Source organism: Loxodonta africana, chromosome 17 (assembly GCF_030014295.1).
Source record: "Loxodonta africana isolate mLoxAfr1 chromosome 17, mLoxAfr1.hap2, whole genome shotgun sequence".
NCBI classification, from domain to species: domain Eukaryota; kingdom Metazoa; phylum Chordata; class Mammalia; order Proboscidea; family Elephantidae; genus Loxodonta; species Loxodonta africana.
Genome location: NC_087358.1, coordinates 59,980,132 through 60,000,006, shown reverse-complemented (window position 1 = coordinate 60,000,006; position 19,875 = coordinate 59,980,132). Strand labels below are relative to the sequence as shown.

Here is a 19,875-nt window from a genome sequence, read left to right as displayed (position 1 = left end):
CACTAAAAGTCTTGAAATCAGGTAACAAAGAATCTCTAACTTTGTTCTTCATTTTCACAGTTGTGGTCAGAGGGTAACATTGTAAAATGACTCATGACATGTTGTTCTTAAGATAAAGTTTAGATATTTTAACTAGGCCTGATGAAATATCCAGCAACATGGTTTGCCCATCACGTATCTCTTTGGCTTTCTTTCAGTTAAAATAAATTAAAAGATCATTCCCAACTTCCTGCTGTACCTTCCCACCACCACCCAGCTGTGTCTTACCCTTTAGGTCTCAACTTAAATGTCACTTCCTCAGAAGGCCTTGTCCAAATCTAAATGAGATGCACTTGTTGTAGTTTCTCATAAAAAACCCCAAACCAAATCCTTTGCCATCGAGTCATTTCCAACTCTTAGCAGCTCTACAGGACAGAGTAGAACTGCCCCATAGGGTCTCCAAGGCTGTAAATCTTTGTGGAGGCAGACTGCCACATCTTTGTCCCTGGGAGCAACTGGTGGGTTCGAATCAAAGATCTTTTGATTAGAAGCCACGCACTTAACCACTGCACCATCAGAGCTTCTTAGTCTTTCACAGTACCTCCTATTTAGGGATGGCATGGGTGTGTTAATGTTTCTTTGTGCATTTAAATTTACTACAAAATATTTCAGACCTATGAAAGTAATAAGGAGCCCAGTGACACAAAGGTTAAGCACTTGGCTGTTAACCGAAAGGTTGGTGGTTCACACCCACCCAGCAGCTCCATGGGAAAAAGACCTGGCAATCTACTTTTGTGAAGATTACAGCCAAGAAAACCCTATGAGGCAGTTCTACTCTGTCACATGCAGTTGCTGAGTCAAAAGCAGTTGCTATGAGTCAAAATTGACTCAACGGCACCCGTTAATGACAACAGCATAAAAATTAAAAGAAAAATATAATGAACACCCTTAAACCTACCATCCATATTGCTAAATCATTGCCAATATAGTCAAAGACACCTGTGTAGTCCACTTTTAACACTCTAGAAATCCCCTCTGTCTTGGTGTTTATCGATCACAAAACAACATAAGAATGACAGTGAATACCAAAGAAGCGGCTTAAAAAGTTGACGGTGTTATCTCTAGGAAACAGGAAATGAGGAGTGACGGGGGGGGGGGGGGGGTAAAGCTGGGCTGACTTTTTTTTTCTAAGCCTATTTGACTTTTTAATCTATTTGCATGCAGGTCTCTTATGAACAATAAAACTAAATTAATTTTTTTTTTAAGTAAATAGAATCCAAGTAGCTTGTCAGCTAGGAACTAATGCATAAAAAATTAGCCCTTTATTACACAAATCAATAGAAACTGTAAAGATTAGTCTCCTGCTGGCTTTCACAAAGATGGTGTAAATTTGTGTAATGTACAAGGGGAGAGATTTACTGCTTTCTTCCCCTTGTTTTTTTTTTTTTCAGTCACAGGTCTCAGCTCATTTCACACAAAATAATGACCCTGGATTGAAAGCAGTACACTGTTTTTTGAACTTGGAGTAAAATCAAAGAAAGTTCCAGATTCTAGGGACAGACACAATTACAGAGCACGCATCACTCTTTTTATCTATGAACACAGATAGAAATGCATTAAACTGGTAGTTAACAGGTGAATATCAAAGCTCATTCCTATTTTTTAGTATAATTATATTCCCTCTGAAAATAGTTTTGGTTGTTTTGCTTGAACTCAGTTTTTATACCTCCTCATACCTTGGTACTGTGCATATAAACTGTTCCCACTGTTTGTGGGAACTCTGCGGTAAACACTGCCGCAATGACTTCCCTTTAACAGTTAGTGCACTAATCCCTAAATATAGTTTATACCTATCTTTGAAATCCACCTGGATTGTAAACGTAATGGAAATTTACTGAGCTTCCATCGTCTCTGCAATGTGCTGAAACATCTAAAATGCATGGACAAGGACTTGGCTAAATTTGAAGGAACACCTGGCACATCCTCACTTCCTTAATTCAATCATACGTTCAGTGCAAGGGTAGCCATCAGGCTATTTTCTGTAAATATTCATGCCTTCTGAGTTGATTTATTTTCAAATGAGTAAACATTCGTTTTTCAAGTGCTTAACGGCTACTACCACCACCACTACCAACACCCTTCATACTCTCTTAAAGTGCTTTGTAGCCACAAATATCCTTTCCTGATTCGTGAAAATATTTATTAGCACCAAGAGTAAAGTTCTTCCTTTCTCCTTCTTGAAATAGTGGAAACAACCATTGTTGCATTTTCTTACCCTCTTTATGCCATGGAGTTAATTTGCACAGTGAACGACAAGAAAGATGTAGAAAAAAAGACACTTTAAAATAAGTTGGCTTAGTTTGCTTTCACAGACAGCATGAAAGTGCTGATGGCAGCAGCTCAACTGAATACTACCGCTTATGAAAAAAAAATGCCGCAAGTGGCAAGGCACAATAGGAGTTGGTTAGCAAGGCAGCTGTGGTCATCCCAAATGCCTCAGGAACTGGCCATTTTTGGCAAAGAACCCAGGTCTATAAATAATTCAACCTACTCCAGCGAGGTCCTAGCAGCAGGAATTGTCAAAAATGATACACGGTACAAAACTTTATCCAAGATTGACCTAATATCCCTGTCAGCACTTCCCAGGGCAGGCGGTGCATGACTTAAGATAAGCATGTTCGTTTTATACAAATGGGACAGCCAATCTAGCTGGGTGGTCTAATTACCATAGTAACTCTGTTCTTTCCCTGTGCCATCACTGGGGTATCTCTTCACTTCCTTCTGAACACTTTCCCCCTTGGGATCAACCCTTGCCTTGTTCTGCAGTTTAAACTCGGCCCCAGGGCCGTGATTCCCATTGTGGAGTCCTTTCCAAGTCCCTCAGGTCCACAATGGTTAAAAAAATAAATAGTCTGTGAGCACCCCAAAGGCAGGGACCCAAAGACAGGGACTTTGCTCTCTGAATTCTCAAAGTTTAGTACCATGTCTGGCACAAAAAAAAGTTTAAACATGTTCGTTGAATAAATAAGAGATATTCTGAGTCTTTCAGATGGCCTATTGGAAATACTTTGACTACAAACATGAAATAAAAATGCTGAGTTTCCTGTTTTGTTTTTTAACTACATTTAGTAAATTCAGTATGGAAATCCTGAATATCTCATTCTAATCAGAAGCTGTAATAAGATATATATATACACATATCCATACATATACATTATATATACACAGAAATCTTTAAAAGCTGCGTTCTGTGTAGAGGAGGTTTTGTTTTTGTTTTGTTTTTAAAGAAGTCCTCAGTGGACGAAATTCAGCACTATTGCCCGAGGGCCAGATCGGGTACGAGAGTGTGGAGTGGTGCACAGAGCATAGAGTTCCCAGCCTGACAGGCCTGGTATGAAAACCATCTCCTTCACTGTGCACCTATGTCACCTGAAGCAAGTCACATTACCATTTTGCCTCTATAAGCCTCAGCTTCCTTCACAGTTCTTTGTTGATGTCCGTATTAAAAAATACTGTCTATGGAATACTCCCAAGTTCAATTCTATTAAGCCAGCATATCCCTGATACCAAAACCAGGTAAAGACACCACAAAAAAAGAAAATTACAGACCTATATCCCTCATGAACTTAGATGCAAAAATCCTCAGCAAAATTCTAGCCAATAGAATTCAACAACATATCAAAAAAATAATTCACCATGACCAAGTGGGATTCATAACAGGTATGCAGGGATGGTTCAATATTAGAAAAACAATTAATATAGTCCATCAAATAAATAAAACAAAAGACAAGAACCACATGATCTTATCAATTGATGCAGAAAAGGCATTTGACAAAGTTCAACAGCCATTCATGATAAAAACTCTCAGCAAAATCAGAATAGAAGGAAAATTCCTCAGCATAACAAAAGGCGTTTATACAAAGCCAATAGCCAACATCATCCTAAATGGAGAGAGCCTGGAAGCATTCCCCTTGAGATCAGGAACCAGACAAGGATACCCTTTATCACCACTCTTATTCACCATTGTGTTGGAGGTCCTAGCCAGAACAGTTAGGCTAGATAAAGAAATAAAGGGCATCCAGATTGGTAAGGAAGAAGTAAAAGTATATTTGCAGATGACATGATCTTATACACAGAAAACCCTAAGGAGTCCCAAGAAAACTACCGAAACTAATAGAAGACTTCAGCACACTATCAGTATACAAGAAAAACATACAAAAATCAGTTGGATTCCTCTACACCAACAAAGAACATCAAAAAGGAAGTGACCAAATCAATACCATTTACAGTACCCCCCAAGAAGATAGAATACTTAGAAATAAATCTTACCAGAGATGTAAAAGACAAAGAAACCCACAAGACACCACTGCAAGAAACCAAAACAGACCCACATAAGTGGAAAAACATACCTTGCTGATGGACAGGAAGACTCAACATTGTGAAAATGTCTGTTCTACCAAAAGCGATCTATAGATAATATGCAATTCAGATCCGAATTCTAATGACATTTTTTAATGAGATGGAGAAACAAATCACCAACTTCATATGGAAGGGAAAGAGGCCCTGAATAAGTAAAGCATAACTGAAATAGGAGAACAAAGTGGGAGACCTCACACTACCTGATTTTAGAACCTATTATACCACAGTAGTCAAAACAGCCTGGTACTGGTACAACAGATACAGAAACCAGTGGAACAGAATTGAGAATCCAGACATAAATCCGTCCACATATGAGCAGCTGATATTTGACAAAGGCCCAAAGTCAGTTAAATGGGGAAAAGACAATCTTTTTAACAAATGGTGCTGGCGTAACTGGATATCCATTTGCAAAAAAATGAAACAGGACCCATACCTCACACCACGCACAAAAACGAACTCAAAATGGATCAAAGACCTAAATAGAAAATCTAAAACAATAAAGGTCATGGAAATAAAAATAGGGACAACACTAGAAGCCCTAATACATGGCATAAACAGCATACAAAACATTACTAACAATGTAGAAGAGAAACTAGATAACTGTGAGCTCCTCAAGATCAAACACCTTTGCTCATCCAAAGACTTCGCCAAAAGAGGAAAAAGATTACCTACAGACTGGGAAAAAGTTTTTATCTATGGCATTTCTGATCAGTGCCTGATCTCTAAAATCTGTATGATACTGCAAAAACTCAACCACAAAAAGACAAATAACCCAATTAAAAAATGGGCAAAGGATATGAACAGATACTTCACTAAAGAAGACATTCAGATAGCTAACAGATACATGAGGAAATGGTCACGATCATTAGCAAATCAAAACTACAATGACATTCCATCTCACTCCCACAAGGCTGGCATTAATCCAAAAAACACAAAGTAATAAATGTTGAAGAGGTTGTGAAGAGACTGGAACACTTACACACTGCTGGTGGGAATGTCAAATGGTACAACCAGTTTGGAACCGATTTGGCGCTTCCTTAAAAAACTAGAAATAGAACTACCATATGATCCAGCAGTCCCACTCATTGAAATGTATCCTAGAGAAAGAAGAGCCTTTACACAAACACGTATATGCACACCTGTGTTCACTGCAGCACTGTTTACAATAGCAAAAAGATGGAAGCAACCAAGGTGCCCATCAACAGATGAATGGATAAATAAATTATGGTGTATTCACACAATGGAATACTATGCATTGATAAAGAACAATGATGAATCCGTGAAACATTTCATTACATGGAGGAATCTGGAAGGCATTATGCTGAGTGAAATTAGTCAGTTGCAAAGGACAAATATTGTATGAGACTACTATTATAAGAACTTGAGAAATAGTTTAAACAGACAAGAACATATTCTTTGATGGTTACGAGAGTGGGGAGGGAGGGAGACAGAGGGGTATTGACTAATTAGATAGTAGACAAGAACTATTTTGGGTGAAGGGAAAGACAAAACACAGTACAGGAGAGGTCAGCACAACTGGACTAAACCAAAAGCTAAGAAGTTTTCTGAATAAACTAAAGGCTTTTAAGGCCAGCGTAGCAGGGGCGGGGGTTTGGGGACCATGGTTTCAGGGGACATCTAGGTCAGTTGGCGTAGTAAAATCTATTAAGAAAACATTCTGCATCCCACTTTGGAGAGTGGCATCTGGGGTCTTAAACGCTAGCAAGGGGTCATCTAAGATGTATCAACTGGTCTCAACCCACCTGGAGCAAAGGAGAATGAAGAATACCAAAGATACAAGGTAATTATGAGCCCAGGAGACAGAAATGGCCACATAAACCAAAGACTACATCAGCCTGAGACCAGAAGAGCCAGATCATGCCTGGCTGCAATTGATGACTGCCCTGACAGGGAACATAGCAGAGAACCTCTGAGGGAGCAGGAGAGCAGTGGGATGCAGACCCCAAATTCCTGTAAAAAGTCCAGACTTAATGGTCTGACTGAGACTAGAAGGACTCTGGAGGTCATGGTCCCCAGACCTTCTGTTGACCCAAGACAGAAACCATTCCCAAAGCCAACAGACAGGCACTGGACTGGCCTATAGGATAGAAAACGATACGGTGAGGAGTGAGCTTCTTGGATCAAGTAGACACGTGAAACTATGTGGGCAGCTCCTGTGTGGATGAGAGATGAGAGGGCAGAGGGGGCTAGAAGCTGGCGGAATGGACACGAAAATAGTGGAGGGAAGGAGTGTGCTGTCTCATTAGGGGGAGAGCAACTAGGAGCATACAGCAAGGTGTATATAAATTTTTGTATGAGAGACTGACTTGATTTGTAAACTTTAAATTAAAGCACAACAAAAATTAAAAAAAAAAAAAAAAACTATAAGGAACCAAGGATAGTTCCTGGCACACAGTTGTGATGGTGGTACCCAGGGCTGTGGAAGACAAGTCAGTAAAACCCTGGAATTTTCCTGGAAACCAACTCCAGAATTGAGCATGGAGGCTCTAGTTCCTCTACCTCTTTGTCTCTTCTTCTCCCAAACTTTCCATGTTCCTCACAATCCAGAGTGCTCGTCCCACTGCCCCATCCTCACCCCACCTTTTCCTGTCTTGGAGGGAGGGCTCTAATAATAATAGTTACTGTGTATTGAGCAATTGATGACTTTGAATTATGGTGTTGGTGAAGAATATTGAATATACCATGTACTGCCAGAAGAACAAATAAATCTGTCTTGGATTACAGCCAGAACATTCCTTAGAAGCAAGGATGGTGAGACTTCATCTCACTTAGTTTGGACATGTTATCAGGAGGGACCAGTCCCTGGAGAACATCATGCTTGGTAAAATAGAGAGGTCAGTGAAAAAGAGGAAGACCCTCAATGAGATGGATTAACACAGTGGCTGCAACAATGGGCTCAAACATAGCAATGATTATGAGGATTTTTTGTTGTTGTACATAGGGTCGCTATGAGTCAGAACTGACTCAACAGCACCTAATAACAACACAACACTGAGTAACTACTAATTAGATGCCTTGCATTACTCATTAATTTCATTTAACCCTCAAGGTAATCTTATGATGCCTAGATGCTGTTGCTGTTGCTACCCCCATTTTACAAGTGAGGAGAACAGGCCTCAGGGGAGGTAAATGACTTGATCCAGTATAACACAGCTAGAAAATATCAGAGCCAGGATTTCACACCAGGTCAGTCTGATTAATTCTTTCTCCCACCGAAACTGCTAAGCACTGTTGTTACTTCCTAAGAAGGAAAAACAGAATTTAGATGATGAAGTATTTTCAAATAAACTGTAAGTGCTAAAACTTTGACCTATCTTGAGAAGCTATCAAAAAACAATGAAAAGACGAGACCAGACAGCCAACATTTACCCAAAAGCAAAGATGAGAAGGCAAGGAGGGGAAGGGAAGCTAGATCAATGGAAACAGAACAAACAGAATGGAAATAATGAGAATGCTGACACATTGTGAAATGTAAACAATGTCACGAAATAATTTACATAAAAATTGTTAAATGGGCGCCTTCATTGCTGTGTAAACTTTTTCACCTAAAACACAAGAAAATATTACCAAAAAAATGAAAAGAACTTAGGTTATTTTCTGATAATAAAGAAACATGATCCAATCAGCTTATTTTTGACAATTTGACAATCTTTGTGTTTTCCTGAGGGAAAAATAACTGAGTCTAGCCTTGAGGCCCACCTTGGCCCAGCACATTGTCAGGTGGGTCCCAGAGTTCCACCCAAGGCCACTGATAACTTCATTCTACTTTTAGGAGCATCCAAGCATTCTTTTGTTCCTATTTTGGTATCAGGTAGTAATTTAATACCCAGCTCATATCATTACTTGTTTGCAGATGTTGCCCCTCCACAAACAGCTGGTTATATAGAAGTTACTGACCTTCAATCAAAGAAACTCCGATACATCCCTATTCCCAGGTAATCCTTCTTCTCCTTTGTTCTTAGCTTGGTATGTCAGGGGCAAAAAATGAGTGAATTGTAACAAGCACTCTGAATAAATGTGTGCTTTTTGCTTCCTTAAGTAGAAAGCCCTTTTTTGGGTGGAGTTACAGTTGGTTTATAACTTGCTGTTCTTTCCCGTATTTTATTTGCATTTTGGAGAAAGGTTCAGATGCTATGTAGGTACATGTCTGACAGCTTTGATTTCAAGCTCTTTTTGTTTGATCTGTTCTGATGATAAATTTTCCTGTATCTGAAGCAAGATTTTTAGTATTGTAGAAAATTCAGTACTTATTAGCTTTATATATTAGTTTTCTGAGGTAACTGCATTCAAAATGTCAAAGGAATTTAGGACGTGTTTGTTTAATGTTGTTTTTAATCACGTTACTGTGCACCTGCAGTCGTGGAGGCCGTATGGTCGCCAGAGGGTTCCGGAGATTTAGAACGGAGCTCGCTACCACCCACTGCTCTCGTCACTGCCCAGCCGTGGGAAGGAGCGTTCAGACCAGCTAGACCAAGACACAAACGCAGAAACCGCGGTGGCGTGTCTCCGCCCTGTCACTGCATGCCCCCTCCCTTGAGGAATACAGGTGTCCTCCTCTGTGGCCGGTACCTTTCTGGGTGCATCCATCTGCGGCCCCATTCTGTCAGTCTGAGCGTGCACCTGCTTGGTTTACTCAGCCTGAACCCACTGCTGTCGAGCAGACTCTGGCTCGTGGTGACTCCACGTCATGGTGTCAGGATAGGACTGTGCCCCTCAGGGTTTAAATGGCTGCTTTTTCCGACGTAGATCACTGGGACTTTCTTCCAGGAGGCAGTGAACTCCGACCCTCAGCCTTTGATGAGCAGCAAAGCACCTCCCGCACCCCGGCCCCGGGCCAAAGCCCCTCTCCTCTCATCTTCCTACTCTGCTCTGATGGAGATGGAGAGCACGTCCTGTCTCTCCATACCCTCCCCCACAGGGCAACTGACCCTCAAACACACTCGCAGTCAGAGGAACCTGGAGAGCCTTCCCAAGTCGGCGGAAGGCCGGGGACACTAGGGGCACCAGCAGGTTTCCTTCCCCCTCCTCCAGCCTCCAGAAGGAAATAGCTCAATAAGCCTGGACCAGATTACTCAGAAACAATTTCCTTTCTTAGGACTTTTAATAGGTTCAAGAAATATGAAACTGTTATTCAAAGAAATATATTTATTTGTCTCAACATGTATAAACCACTTCCAGTGAGGTTGCTCCTGACTTCTGACCTCTGGCTGCCCCATGTGTCTCAGAGGAGAACTGCCCTCCGCAGGGCTTTCTGTGGCTGAGTTTTTTAGATCACCAGGTCTTTCTTCCGAGGCACCTCTGAGTGGACTTGAACCTCTAATCTCTCAGTTAGCAGCCAAGCACGTTAACCGTTGACACCACCCAGGTACTCCTTCAACATGTATAAGTATGCCTTTTCAGAACAGCCTAATGTGTTGGTTTAACGTAAAAATGACTTTTCGTCATTTGAAAGAAATTCCTTATGCTCTATCAATTGCATTCTTATTAAAATCTATTAATTCGAGGAACAAAAGCAAAGAACCTCTTCTTGTTTTATTCTAAAGCGTTAATTTTTTTTTTTTTCCGATGTCTCTCTTAATCTCTCCCCCATTAGTCCTCACATCTTATTTAGGTGTTTTTTATCTTTCTGTGTGAACCACACCTTCCAGGAAGGAGCCTCTAGAAGAGCAGCTGTATGTACAGCCAGTGCCAGCATGCCTTTGTGATCACTTGTTAAAGCTGTACTGTCCATAGCAGTACAATGCGACCCCCAGGGGTAGTAAATACGTGATTTCTTCAGCGTTGTTTAAAACATATTAAAGAAATTGCCCTTGTAAACTTAAAGTTTCATGGTGTAGACTTAAAAATGCAGCCAGTAATCATGCATTTAACATGCTCTCAGCAGACGTTCAACCATCATGGTTTCACATAGATACATTTCATCATTCTTGAAGAGTTCTTTATTTCATCCTTTGAAACTACTAACTTTTTTTCTAAAGACAGATTTTTTTGAGAGCACCATGAGATAAATCCTGTATTATATCAAATATTACCTTCTTTGAGTCTTCCTAGAAGAACTGTAAAGTGTTCCTTAAAACACATAGTCTCATCCTACTGTTCTCTTCCTCCTCATATAAACATTTTCTAAGATTTCTGCGTCCCAGGGTAGCCGGCGTTGTCACTCTGGGTTTAGTATCAACTAAGGCAGGCTGAGAAAAAGGTCAAAACAGTCTTGATTTATTCTTTAGTACATTATAAAGATTTATCTGATATACAGTGGTGTTGTCATTTTCCCAAATCTGGGTTGATAGTTCATTATGTTTCCTATTATCTGAACAGATCATCTCTTTAGGCCGCTTATTTCATACAGGAATTATAAGGTGCGTTTAGAGAGACAATACCAGTCATTAGAATTTGTAATCCGTGTTACTTTTGTATTGTCGTTGTTGTTGCTGTCAAGTGGATTCTGGCTCATGGCAACCCCATGTGTGCACACTAGAACTGCCCCGTAGAGTTTTCAAGGCTGTGACCTTTCAGAAGCAAATCGCCAGGCCTGGTGGGTTCGAACCACTAGTACCCAAGCACTTAACCATTTATGCCAAGCAGAGTGAGAGCTGTAGTTACGTGAGAAAGTATACAGTTGTCTCTTACAGGTAAAAATTGCATTCCTAGAAATTACTATGTGTGTGTATATAGGTAGATATATTTATGTGTAAACACGTTGCCATCAAGTCAGTTCTGACTCCTAGCAGCCCAATAGGACAGAGTAGAACTGCCCCATAGGGTTTCCAAGTAGCAGTTGGTGTATTCAAACCACCAGCCTTTTAGTTAGCAGCCAAGCTCCTCTTAACTACTGCACCACCAGGGCACTAAAAGATACTTATGTATTAAATGTGTAATGCAAGAAATATATAAATTTCTTGTCATAAATTCATAGACCTTTCTAAGTAGAAAAACCAAAATATCGAATACAAATGCAATTGAAACACATAAACAAGGCCTCAGTATTAGCGCTGATGCAAGTCCCTAGGGAGGAGCCCAGTGCTACAGGTGCAGGAGGTGTGAGTTGGGGAGAGTCCCTTTCCTCCTGGCAGTGAATGCTAGTGCCACCTGGGCTCCACAATACAGGAGAATGTGAATAACCAATAATTAACTGTGTATTTTTGTCCTTTACAGATGGACCCCTTGGTATCGTACCTTTTAGCATACTATTAAAATTCTTTATAGTGAGCTTAATGGGCTTATCAGTTTAAACTAGTTTCATTAAGTGGACTACCAATAGGTTGTATACTGTAAAATGGATCATAAAAATATCCTCCTTAAAAGAGTCTGTTTTTCATATTTGTTATTGGCCTACCGCATGTTTGCAAATTCCGTTTGTCCTTACGTTGCATTATCGCACGTAACACTTATCCCTAGCCTTCCTACGCCAGGAGAAAGGTGAAAGTAGGTATGAAAGAATGAAGAGTGTTTATGAAAAGGCTTTCTAAACTGTAAGCAACATGACAAACATAAAGTTGCAACCATCCTGCTTTATTTGTATGGTCTGTTATCTTCACCTGGGATTCCTTTTTCAGGTCAGAGTCTCTCTCGCCATATACCACATGGCTCTCCACTATTGCGGACACAGATGCACTGCTAGCTGAGTGGGGCCAAGCTGGCGTTGTTACTGTTGACATGGGAGGCTGCGTCAGGCTTTGGGAAACTGGACTAGAACATCTGCAGCGCTCGCTCACGGAATGGAGAAACCTGATTGGACAAGAGGGGGACAGACCTCTGCAGGTACCCTTTGAGCTGACCTCATCTCTTAGGATGTGCATTCAGGTGGAAATTTCATTCCAAACGCTGCAGTTGTAAAACCTCTGGCCTGGCAACTCAAATCTAATTAATGAAATGGCTAAAATGATTTTTGGATTCCTACTAAAAAAAAAAATATATATATATATATAGTAATCTACCTGTCTAGACAGCGAAAAGGTTAATAATGTGCCTTTTTTTTTTTTTGTCCATGCTTAAATATACAGGCTACTCACATCACAACATGTGGAAAAAAAAAAAATCATCTTTTATTTTTTAACCTTAAACATAAGCCAGTTTCCAGCACCGCCTCTGCGTCTGTTCTCGCTTTTACTACCACTCTTGTCGGCATCCCTGCATGCTACCTAGGCAACAGAAACACTGACGATCTAAAGTGCAGCAGATTATTATAAGGCCAGGACTTTAGACAGAAGAGGGAAGCAGAATTAACGCATCTAACGTGGTGGTTGTTAGGTGCCATCGAGTTGACTTTAGGGACTTTGTAGGGTTTTCTAGACTGTACTCTTACAGCAGCAGATCACCAGGTCTTTCTCCTGCAGAACTACTGGGTGGGTTCGAACCACCCTTTCACTTAGCAGCTGAGCACTTAACCATTGCACCACCAGGGCTCCTATGCATCTAGTAGAGATGTGTTTTTACCAACTCTGTTATTTCCAGATAATGCAAATTTAGCAAATCACAATACGTAGAACCAACCATATACTCAAGAAAAAAAAAGATTGCTGTCGACTCAGTTCTGACTCGAGTGACCCTATAGAACAGAGTAGAACTGCCCCATAGGGCTTCCAAGGAGCAGCTGGTGGATTCGAACTCTGACTTTTTGGTTAGCAGCTGAACACTTAACCACTGCTCCACCAGGGCTCCCCAACCATATACTAGAAATAAATATGGGAGCAGTGCCACCAAAATGAAAGGAAACCAACCACTCCAGAAATGATCCAGTCATCACCTAATCTAGTTGCTGCCTGGGAGTAATCTGAAGAATGAGGAAGGCTGTGTACCCATCTGTACTAAAGCATATAAGGAAAGGATTTATTTGCGATTTATTTACGTGAATCTTTAGAACAAAACTTCTCCATTGACATTTCATTTCTATCCAGCCAGTGGTTGCTCCACAAAGAGCCGATAAGCAAGATAAGAAATGTCTAGGAACTTTTCCATTGATCCCTGATTAATAATTACTATTTCGTGTGATTAATTTTGTGATTTTCCTTAAAGGAGAAATAAATGTATTTATGAATGATACATATTTCTCTTAGATTCTCACAAGTTTATAGGAACATTTTGTAAATTGCAAACCAAAGTAGGCAAGCAACCTCAAATCCTTTTGGAAGGATATGAATATGTTAATATAATTAAGACAAAACAAATACATTAAAATAAACATGTCAGTAAGTACAATGGATCTATCACACCAACAGACTGAAGGTGAGTCACCAAGCATAACACATAGAAAATGAATTAATTATGTTTCTGTTTCTTTTTTTACTGTAAACATTAGTTTCTTCTCTCTTTGAATTACCCTTCTTATGCTTAATAGTAAATACTATTGTGTTTGAATTGCCTACATTTTATTTGGATTTCTCATGTGTTGTAGAGATCAGAGGTCATGGTATTCACATACCAAAGCCTATGACAAGGATGTGTGGTCTACATTAAGTTTATCTTTCACAACAGAATTTTCAAAAGGATGTTGATTCATGATTTTGTTAACCATTCTTGACTGCTGCAAAAATTAACCCGTATTTGTGTTTTAACCCTGTGGTTATTCTCTTCTCCATGGCCTTCCTGACCGTATTGTACACGTTTGTCATCCCAGCTCCTGACATAATGGTTGGTGCACAATACCAAAAAAAAAAACCCAAACCCGTTGCCATCAAGCCTATTCCAACTCATAATGACCCCATAGGACAGGGTAGAACTGCCCCATGGGGTTTCCAAGGAGCTGCTGGTAGCTTCGGACTTTTGACCTTTTGGTTAGCATTCAAGCTCTTAACCACTGTACCACCAGGGCTCCATTAGACAGTTTGTTTACACTCACACCCAGAAGTATTAAACTACATTGGGAATTGAAGCTATCTGATAACAAATGGAATTCTTTTAAGTGATGACAAGTCATCCATTTGTTTTCATGTAACTGAGTATTTACTGAATGAATCAAAGTTATTTAAGCAATAAAACCAAAAACTCATTGCTGTCAAGTTGATTCCTACTCATAGCGACCCTATAGGACAGGGTAGAACTGCCCCATGGGTTTTCCAAGGCTGTAATGAATCTTTAGGGAAGCCGACTGCCACATCTATCTCCCGAAGAGCAGCTGGTGGGTTGGAACTGCGACCTTTTGGTTAGCAGCCATAGCGCTTAAGCACTGTACCACCAGAGCTCCGTTTAAGCAATAAAATCACATAATTCAGAATTGAATGATAGTTCCATTTGGAAAATTAGAATAGATGTTATCTAACATTTTACTTGTATCTTCAAGATTCCTTGACTATTTTGGTTGACACTGAAAGTGTGTACGTATACACGTACTCGAACTGAGGAATGAATTGTGAACATCTTTACGTTTAAACGGAATTAATTGTCCAAATAGTCTGCCACTGTTTTAACTTTTTGTCATATCTTTCCTCTTCATTCCCACAGTTTGCTAAATGAGAAAGCACATTTAATTGCCCTTATTAGATTAGTTGGTGTTATTGTTTACAAGGGGTTTGAACAACCAAACCTAAATAGAAATTATTCCAGGGAAAATAGTAGTAACAAGCAAAAATTTATTGTTTGCAATTCTCTTCCTGTTTGCTCCCTCAAGCTATTCCTCATTCACGGACTCTTTATTCGACATAGATCTGCTCATCATTGTGGAGCTTGGAAAATGCCTTCATGGAAGTATTGAGAAGAGAATAGGTTCTGTACCTATCTTTTACTGGCCAACAGCAGCTCCCCTTTTCACTGGCAGAGTAACCTGATCGCTCTCTAGTGGCCGAAAGGGCTTACTACATCGTTGAAATTAAAAGGCAGTTTGAGTTGAGTTTGAAGGTTTACACACTCCTGTCTGGTGTCGTTCCTTTTGGTTATGAGATGTTTCTTTAGGTCAGCAGTGAAGTGAAGACCCATCAGACGGCCCACCACACCTTCAGCCGCATACTGACCCCCATCTTTTCTTGATTCCATTGCATGGTAGCAAAAGAACAGTTTATATTTAGATAAGTAATATGAGTTACATGCTTTATGACACTATTTTATGTCTTTGCTGCACTTCAGCCTTCTGCAGTTATTGGCTTTGAAGCTGCTGTCGATTTGAATTTTTGTTTTTGTTTAATTAATTCATTGGTATTTTGCTTTAATGAGTACAGCTTGCAAGAGAGTATTGAACTCTGCATGTAAAATAATGTTCATTAATCTTACTTGCTTTGCTAGGATTGTGGTTTTCCCATAGTAAACAACTACAACAACAAGATCAAAGTTTTACTGTAGCTGTAGTTCTAAGAGTTCATTGTTAAGAATCCCCATTTATTACTTTTAGACTCCAAATTTTCAGAATCATGGTTTAATTATAAGCCAAAATTCTAATGATTATGATTCATGGTATTCTCTATACAAAGTATTTTTTATATCTTGATTCAGTTACATTTGAATTCCTTCCAGGAGGGCTGTTAAGACTACACCGCAGTTTTCCTCCTCAGAAATCTTTTCTAAAAAGCTTCTGGTGACCATTCTTACGGGAGCAAAAAGGCTAAAGGGTTATAACTTTCAAATGTTGTCTTCTAATTACAGTAGACCAATCAGGAGGTAGATCCCAGATGTATCACTGGTAGAATCTTTTTGAGGTCTTTGAATAGTACTTCCTTAACTATATTCTTTAAAAATGGTTAGAATCTTCCGAAACACAGTGTAGGACTGGAACTTGTTCATCCTTGTAGCTGACAGTGCCCAGTACACAGTAGGCACACAATAAATATTTGAAAACCCAAGGGATACAGGCGAAGAAAGAAATACATGGAAAAGTAATTAATTTATATTAATTAATTACTTTTCCATAATTTATATTAAGCACCATTAATTCATTCCACTTTTAAAGAAAACATTCAGTGAGTCATTGTTATAGAACCCAACCAACCCACACCTGTTGCCATCAAGTTGATTCCAACTCATAGCAACCCTATAGGATAGAGTAGAACTGCCCCATAGGGTTTCTGAAGAGCACCTGGTGGATTCGAACTGCCAGCCTTTTGGTTAGCAACTGAGCTCTTAACTACTGTGTTATAAAAGAGTCTTTTTAAATCCACATTTTGTAGAAGGACTGTAATATGTACATATGTCTTTGGGGTTCTCTCTTGGCTCAGAAAGGCAATGCCGTTTTTGAACTTTGATAATTTCTACCATATCTCTTAGCAATATGTCAGTAGAGCTGACTTCCAACAAGATAATCTAGCTGTTTGCTCATGATTTTTTCATCATTTATTCCTGTTAGAGAAATTCCAACCATAGAAATTCATTTAGAATCTTTAAGGTTTTCAGGAATACCTAATGCAAAGGCAAGACCTGATAGATTGGCCTTGAAGGGAGGGGCTAGGGAACCTGTTTGCAATGTTTTCCAATACCCGTGGTGTAAATACTCCCTCCATGGCTATGTTCAAGCTACCAAAAGTTAATAGCCTACTCACCAAACTGCTCAATAGTTAGCTCTCACATGTGGTACAGTCTGGCTCCAGCATACCACTGGTTTAGCCTATATCAACTAACTCCTCAGGGAAAGTTATGACAGTTACTCAGGAGCAAGGCCTATCAGAAATAGGGCAACGGAAATGTGGATAGGGAGAGAGAGGGGTAGAAGGAAAGGGATACTGAGAACATAGAGAAGAAGGTGTCAGGTCATCTCTGGGAAATGTTGGAGCCTGCAGGTGTCCCCACGACAGATGGGTAGTACTCTTCTTGCACCAGGAAAATGGTTGGAGCAAAGAAATAGAAGTCTGCACTCAAGTAGGTTAACACTGGTGAGTTCATGTGTAGGCGCCTTGTTTTTTAAAAAACATTGTATTTCAGAGGGAAATTGTCAGCTAGTTTTTCTATTCCTCCCATTGAATCACACTTTATCAGTGATTGCTGAGTACAACTAAAGTAAGATCAGCAGCCACATGCCTCGGACAAGCAGATCAACAAGTTAGGGAGGCTGTAAGTTTTTGTTAACCTTTTGTGCATATCCAACAAGACTGAGAGCCCTATACATTCCCAAAATGATGAGAATGATAGAATTTTCGACTAATATTAGAAGGAGAAATATCATTTTGGTTCCACACTTTAGGAAAAGCCTTAACTTGAGGGAAGTGGTTTTCCTAATAATTAGCAGGAATATTTCAAACTCCTTTCTCTCATGACAGGCTTTAAAATCATTATTTTACATGGTACTATAGCCCCAGTGCATATTATTTAGCAGTGTCATCAGCAAGTAAAGAGGCAATCTTAGTTATGTTTTTTTAAAAGTGTAAGGTAAGCAAGTATCACTTATATAAACTGGGATGTCAAATGCAATGAATCTGTTGACAGTCAGTAGCTCTAGAATATTTTTGGTTCTGAGCTCATTGTGTATATAATTATATATAATCAATACATCACAGTGACTGTAACCATAAATCCTTTTTGTTGTTATATTTATAGATAAAATGATAATTTTAGTCATGAGATACAGCTTATTATTTACAAGCCTAAAATTTGGAGTGGTTAAACCTGAGTTCAAATCCTGTTCCATCTTGTATATGATCTTTGGCAAATTATTCACTCTAAGCTGCAGTCGGCTCGACAGCAACAGGTTTGGTTTTGGGTTTGCCTTACAAAGTTGTTGCAAGAATGAAATGCATTCGTGTAGGTCAATCACTTAGCACAAGGCCTGGCACAAAGTAAGTACTCAGTAAAGAGATAAAAATTAGAAACGTAGAATTTAAATAATATCGCGTTACAGGATTCTTCAATGCTTATATGGCAGCGAGGCTAAATTAAGCTGAAACAGTGTTATCCAGACACCTAGCAGTAAATCATGACCCAGTAAACCAAAACCAAAGCCATTGCTGTCGAGTTGATTCGGACTCATAGCGACCCTATAGGACAGAGTAGAACTGCCCCATAGGGTTTCCAAGGCTGTAAATCTTTACAGAAGTAGACTGCCACCCCTTTCTCCCCTGGAGCAGCTGGTGGGTTTGAACCGCCGACCTTTTGGTTAGCAGCTGAACACTTTAACCACTGTACCACAAGGGCTCCCAGTCATGATTCAGTGAATTACATAATTCATCATCTATCCTAGTGTTAAAATGTGGGCTTTGTTTATAATCCTGTTTGGAAAAAGTTTTCTCAGGTCCAAAGAAGGAATTGAAGAAATGGCCTCTGCCTGAACTTGTCAGCTTGAAGAAAAGCAGGATATCAGTGATGGGACAATTGTCAGCAGAGGATTAAAGTGTTCAGCCTTATTCCAAAGACAAATCCGAACAGGCCCCAAAACACAGCAAAATACACATCATCATTTAGGCTGAGCCCCGAGAGCAGTAACTAGCAAGCTAAATTTGGAGCTGTCTTTCGTAGCTTTTCTGTTTGCAGTGTCCTTCTAAAAATGTCTCTCTTTTTATTTTCTATTTTCTTACAAGGCCAGACCTTAGTTGCCCAGGCAGCATTATCAACTTCTGCTATTTAATCAGGGGTCCTGGGTGTCCAGAAGCTCTCCTGCTCCAAAATCTGAAAATGCCAATAGAGTTAAAAAAAAAAAAAAAAAACCCTTTTTCCTGGTATAACCCCATCAGATCATGTTAGTTCCTGGGGACGTCAGTGTTTCCAGGGTGCCAGGTTATAGCACACAGCTCGGTGGCAAGCCGTAATAATTCTTCAGTTGTCCTTTACTGTTAATGATAGAAAACAGAGCTCTCAAACAGTGATTCTTATAAACCAGGTGCTGTTGAGTCGTTTCTAACGCGTGGGGACCCCATGTGTGTCAGGGTAGACCTGCACCCCACAGGGTTTTCAGTGGCTGATTTTTCACCAGGCCTTTCTTCTGAGGCACCTCTGGGTGGACTTGAAACTCCAACCCTTTGCACCACCCAGTGATTCTTGTCATTTCATAAAACCCTGACACTCTGTCCTTTGATACATAAATAAAATACGCAAAAAACATGGCAAAATTTCCATGCTGTTCAAGTGAGCAAGGCAGTAGGTTCTTAACTTTATTTCCAAAAGTGTGAGCTTGCTGAGAGGAAAGGGGTAACAGCAAGCACCATTGGGGTGGGGGTGACTGGATGACTAGAAGAGAGAGCTGATTAGCTATGCCTTCCTAGCCACTAAATAGCTGTTCGCCTATGTGGTTCTGATCTCATAAATCTTTCCTTCCCCAGCACTAACGAATGCTTAACCCTGGGAGTCCTCAGTCCCTGTTTAAGAAGCGTAGCATTGAAAGACAGCACCCACACATGATACTGCTCTTCCTGGTGGGTCTGGTGTAGTTACTGTGGAATGTTTAGAGGAAAACCGATGCCTCTCAGATTTAAGGATGGCAGTCATTACATAGTTCCAGCCTTCGTGGAAACACAGTGTGATTGTGGGAAGGCAAGATCCTAATCTTCCTATCTCAGTACCATTTTGTAAAAATGTTTGTGATGACGCAAAGGGACATCAAAAATGCAG

At 40.0% G+C, this 19,875-nt stretch overlaps 1 protein-coding gene across 4 annotated transcripts in view; it reads left to right on the top strand.

The window, feature by feature from the left end:
* VWA8 (von Willebrand factor A domain containing 8) overlaps positions 1–19,875 on the top strand; it is a 473,608-nt gene that overhangs the window by 325,895 nt on the left and 127,838 nt on the right. For all 4 annotated transcript variants that reach the window (XR_010318190.1, XM_003412602.4, XM_064270072.1 and 1 more), the window contains 2 exons: positions 8,273–8,354; positions 11,976–12,180. Coding sequence is in view for 3 of the 4 variants with exons in the window: in XM_003412602.4 (XP_003412650.2) it covers positions 8,273–8,354; positions 11,976–12,180 (287 nt within the window). In the remaining variant the exon portion in view is untranslated. The remainder of the gene's footprint in view (positions 1–8,272; positions 8,355–11,975; positions 12,181–19,875) is intronic.